At 66.0% G+C, this 5,392-nt stretch overlaps 1 protein-coding gene across 1 annotated transcript in view; it reads right to left on the bottom strand.

Moving 5' to 3' along the window:
* The window catches only part of HMCN2 (hemicentin 2), a 132,085-nt gene that overhangs the window by 68,262 nt on the left and 58,431 nt on the right, over positions 1–5,392 (bottom strand). The window contains 5 exon segments of the mRNA XM_077768469.1: positions 158–198; positions 290–437; positions 725–855; positions 1,665–1,859; positions 5,192–5,278. Of these exon segments, the coding sequence (XP_077624595.1) occupies positions 158–198; positions 290–437; positions 725–855; positions 1,665–1,859; positions 5,192–5,278 (602 nt within the window).

The following is a 5,392-nucleotide window of genomic DNA, read 5'->3' as shown; positions in this document are numbered from 1 at the left end:
GGCCCTGTCACAGGCCTTTGTCTGTGCGGGTCCGCGGGTGCACCCTTCCCTCCCCTTCCATCCATGACTTGAGGCTCCCTGGCTGATCAGGGCCCTGCTTTGTGCCTTCTCCGCAGCCGACGCTACTTTTTGCAGCACGTAACACAGCACTAATTACGTGGGCAATCATGTGACCATCTAATGTCTGCCCTGATGGCTCTGTGAGGACAGGGACGGGGTCTGTCACGGGCCCCTCTATGCCCCCCCAACTCTCAGCAGGCAGAGTCCCCTCCTCCCCAGCCTCACTCACTGAGCACGAGCAGATCGAAGTCCTTCTGGGCAGTCCCCGCCTGGTTCTCTGCTCGGCAGGAGTAGAGGCCCGAGTCAGCCTCCTGGATCCTGGGGAAGTGGAGGGCCCCGGGCTTGTCCAGCAGGCGGTGACCACCCGCCTCAGGAATCTGGGCGGAAGAGGCCGGAGGGAGCTGGTGAGGGGCCTGGCCACCCCCAACATCGGCGACAAGAGACTGAGGCCCAGGGAGCTGGCTGCTGACCGGAACTGGGCTTCTTATTCCCCAAAGAGTGCCATGCCCCCTCCACCACGCAGCCCCCCAGGCTTCCCCCACCGCCCCATGCGTTCCCCAGAACACCTGTCACATCTCCCTGCCACACCTGGCACATGCAGGAACCCATCCAGAAGGTCCCTATTCAAATCCCACCCAGCCCAGCCACCCCAGAGGACACCCACCGGCTGCCCATCCTTGAGCCACACGATCTCAGGGGCTGGAAAGCCATTCACGTCACACTCCAAAGTCAGGGCCTGCCCGGCCATGCCTGACACATTGGCCCTGTGCCCGTCCTCCCGGATGCTAGGGGGCACTTGGGAGCAAAGAGAAGCAGAGGAACCGTCCCGACAGCCACAGCTACCCAGACCCCATGTGGGCCACTCTTCCTGGCCTGGACGGGCAGTCCCCAACTCCTGCCCTTCCCCAGATTCTGGGGTCCCTGGCTGCCCGGTCCTGTCCCCGATCTGGCCACCAGGAGCCCCGTGTGGACCTGGGAATGCCAGGGCAGCCTGCCCGGGGACCCGCACACCCCAGCCGTGCCAGGGCACTGTGACGCTCTGTCCGACATCCAGCTTTGCAAGACGTTGGAGCCCCTATGTCCACCCGGTTCTGCTTACAACCTGTTATTGTGGTCATGGTCCCCCAGGAGGGCCCACGTCATAACCTCTGAAGACGGGGCTTGGGTGTCTCTTCCTAACGAACCTCCCACGTGAGATGTTACATGCGGAGCCGGGGCGGCGGGTCACGGGGAGGTGGCAGGTGGCCCATCGGGAGCGGTGACAGCGTCCCCTGCTCCTCATGGTGCCCGTGTTGACAGAAAGGGCCCTCCCTCTGCCCACAGCGCCCCGGAAGGGGGTGGGGGACAGGGGGCTCTCCCTGCGGCCGGGAAGGGTATGACCCTCGGGTCAGGTGTAGTGGCTTTAACCCTGACGTGGGCTTTGGGACTCTCCGCGGCCATCGCTGCTCATTTTAAACCGAATTCACCTACAAACCATTTTAAAAACCATTTAGGGAGTTCCAGGTCCTTCCCCTTACACTGTCTCCATGGGGGGGTCTCTCTGGGGAAGGGGTGCCGTTGGGGGGAGTGAGCCTGAGCCACCCCCGCTCGGGGCCCCTGCTTACCATAGACCACCAGCTTGGCCCTCCTGGACGCAGAGCCCGCCTCATTGGTGGCCTGGCACTCGTAGTCTCCGCTGTCGGTGGGGGACACGGACGCCAGAAGCAGGGAGCCTTCAGCCAGCACCTCCAGGCCCGGCCGGCCTCGCAGGGGCTCTGAGGACGGGCCCTTCCGCCACGTGACCTGCGGCTGGGGCACCCCTGGCGGGGCGCGCGGTGTCATCAGCACCAACGCCCTGACGTCTGCCGCCTCCGCGTCCCCGCTTGTACAAATGTCGCCGGCCCTCCCGTTGGGGGAGGGGGCAGCACCGGGTCGCCCCCTGGGCTGGCAGGAGCAGCCCCCTCGGGGCCCACGCCCGCCGCCTCCCACCCAGGGCTGCAGGTCTCCCCCAAACAAGGGCCAAGGGCTCAGCGTGAACCCCGTGCTGCGCTCCCAGCGGCGAGCCCGGTGCCGGCCCCTAGGAGGCGCTCAACGAACGAGCTAGCCTGCTGTGCCAGCACCCTCGGGTGCCATCGGCCACACGGGAGGTCCTCAGGTGGCCGTTGTGGGAACGACCTAGCCTCTGAGCACCACACAGGCCCCTGAGGCGGGGGCGCCCTGGGGTCCTGGGGTCCCGCGAGCCGCAGCCCTGCTGACCTGCTCTACGACCTCGGGACAAGCCCTCTGTCCGCTGGGGCCTCGGCCACCTTCCGTCCTTCTCCAGCCACACGTAGGTGGGGGGCATTCCTGGGGGGGGGCTCCCCGAACTCACAGGACGGCACCTCGCACCTCTGTCCCCCCATCGCGCTGCCGACATTAGCCATCGGGACCACGACGTGGGCTAATGCACGTGGGCGCACGCCACACCCACGCGCCCTGTGCCACCTTCCAGCTGGGGCTCGGGTGCACGCGGACTCTCCCGCCTCGCCCGCCCCTCTGTCCTCAGCCACGGGGGGCACGGGGACGGCCACCCCATTCGGGTGGACATACGGGTGGCAGTCAGGACGTGGCGCGCCCAGGGCATCCTGGGTGTCCTCTCTCTGAGGGGAGCCGGGCCACCCCGCCCACACTGACCGCTCTGCCCCACGTGCTGGGACCGCCCGGAGCCCCGGGAGGGCCCGGCGCCTGCGCCCCACATCCACGTCCCCTGCGGCCACTGCGTCCCTGTCCCCTGCATCCCGTGTCCCCTGCGCCCACTGCATCCCTGTCCCCTACACCCCACATCCGTGTCCTCTGCGCCCACACGGCCGTGTCCCCTGTGCCACACACGTAAACACCGTGCCACACACATACACACCACATGCATGTGCACTCATCCTTTCACCCCCCCCACACACACCCTCACTCACACCCCCCTCACACACACACACATCCTCACACACACTCACCCCCCTCACACACACACACCCTCACACACACAACCACTCACACACACACCGTCACACACAACCTCACCCCCCTCACACACACACACCCTCATACATTCACCCCCTCACACCCTCTCACACACTCACACCCTCTCATACACACCGTCTTACACTCACACCCTCACACACACACCCTCACACACACCCCCTCACACACATACACCCTCACACACACACCCACACACCCCTCACATACACACACCCCCTCATACATTCACCCCCTCACCCCCTCTCACACACTCACACCCTCTCATACACACCATCTTACACTCACACCCTCACACACCCTCACACACATACACCCTCACACACACACACACCCCCACACACCCCTCACACACACCCCTCACACACTCCACACCCCTCACACACACAGCCTCACACACAACCTCACCCCCCCCACACATACCATCACACACAACCTCACACACACCCTCACACATACACCCTCACACATTCACCCCCTCACACTCACACCCCCACATGCACACCCCCTCACACACACACACCCTCACACCCTCTCACACACCTTCACACACACACACCCTCACACACACATCCTCACACTCACCCCCTCACACACTCCCCCAGTACACGTGCCCCCCCACCCCACCTCACCAGGGGCCTCAGAGCTGCACCCCTGGAGGGACCCTGAGTTTTGAACCTGGATCAGTTTTTTAGTGCAAACGTCTAAGCCCTGGAAGAGCTCTAACCACAGAACTGCCCCGTAGCTCCGCCCAGGGAAGATTCCAGACTCAGAGCCGTTGCTGAAAATCACTCACGTCACCTCCCCGCGCCCAGTTCACAGGGGCCACGACAGCAAGTCAGTGGCCCTTCGGTCGCGCCCACAAGGAGGGGGCGGGCGCTGTCACGCACCGCAGGCACCGCGGTCCCTCCCACGCCAAGGCCGCGCGGCTGGCGAATGCCCGCGCCCGGCACTGCCTGGCACCGAACACCTGCTTGGAGGGGAGAAGGCCAAGGGCGGCCTGGGGGCAGGTGCGGGCTGCCAGGCTGAGGCGTGGCCATCGCCCCTGGCTGACCAGGGGTCCCCACCCTCCACCCCCAAGACTGCCTGACGGCTGCTTGCTGTTACCAGAGGCGGGCACAAGGTGGCGCCCTGGCTGAGGGCGGGGTGGCGGCCCCTCAGAGCCCCCCCCCTCCCCCCCAGGCTCCCAGAGCTCCCAGCCAGCACCTGCCTCCTACCTGGCCCTCCCTCAGGCCCGTTCCAGAGAACTCCCTGGCTCCAGTCTCCGACCTGCTCCTGAGACCCAGGCACCCTCCCTTCTCGAGAGCGTCCACGCACGGGGCAGACAGCACGCCCTCTCGCCGGCCAGACGGGAGCCCAAAAGCAGTGGCTGGGGCGGCAGCGAGGTCCGCCGGTGTGGCAGGGGGAGGTGTGACAGAAGGGGAGTCTCCTTCGTTCGATGCGTCTCCCTGGGCCCCTACCAGGTGCCAGGCACGGAGCTGGGGCCCAACACTCCCGCTGTCTGTCCCTCGGAGCCCTCCCAGCAGCCCTGCATGGAGGGCCTGGTTGAACCCACTGAACAGATGAGGAAACCGAGGCTCAGAAAGAGCCTCAAGAAGGAACCTGGCCTGGAAGGGCCAAAGAGGGGTCAGCACTGGGCAGGGACCACAGAGGGGGCTCTCCTGGCCCCACACGCGCCGCTGCCCCCGAGGGCGAGTCTGCCCAGAGCCCCACGAATCCATCCTCTGCTAGAAAGTCTGGGGCGGGCTTGAAGAGCGGCGGGGGGCCACCGAGCCCCAATCCTAGGACCCTGGGGCCGTCCTCGGCCCAGCTGCTGCATCCCCAGGCAGAGGGGCTGGGGCTTAAGGGGTGCTCGGGGCTGGGGTCCACCCACACAAGCCTTTGGGGGTCACCTCCGGGCTGCGTGGCCTCCAACAAGTGGCTCAATCCCTCTGGGCCTAGATTATCCATAATAAAAAAGAGCTAAAGGTACGAGGCATCCTACAGGTTGGCGTGGCGTGGCCTGGCGTGGCCTGGTAAGGAGAGAGGACCCCCCCAACCCTCCATAACCCACGGGCATCGCCCACAGTGCGTGACCTGGGGCGCTGAGATGTAAGGGGGGCTCCTTCCCAGTCCAACCCACCCCGGGGCCCGGCGTCACCTCTGGCAGGACAGGGCAGGCTGGCATTGTCCCCCGCCACTCTCTCCAGCAGGCCGCTGCTCTCGTCGGGCTCCCAGTGCGGCGGCTCTGGGGAGAGGCGGTGTGGCCACGCTTACACCCGGGCCCGCGGAGAGGGTGTCCCACCCAGAGCCTGGCCAGGTAGGAGCCCTGCCCCCCACAGGCTGGCCCCCAGAGAGGCCA

The sequence above is a fragment of the Crocuta crocuta genome, unplaced genomic scaffold, assembly GCF_008692635.1.
Source record: "Crocuta crocuta isolate KB4526 unplaced genomic scaffold, BGI_CrCroc_1.0 scaffold35, whole genome shotgun sequence".
Taxonomy (NCBI): domain Eukaryota; kingdom Metazoa; phylum Chordata; class Mammalia; order Carnivora; family Hyaenidae; genus Crocuta; species Crocuta crocuta.
Note: the sequence above shows the minus strand (reverse complement) of the source record. Positions and strands in the feature narration are given on the sequence as shown.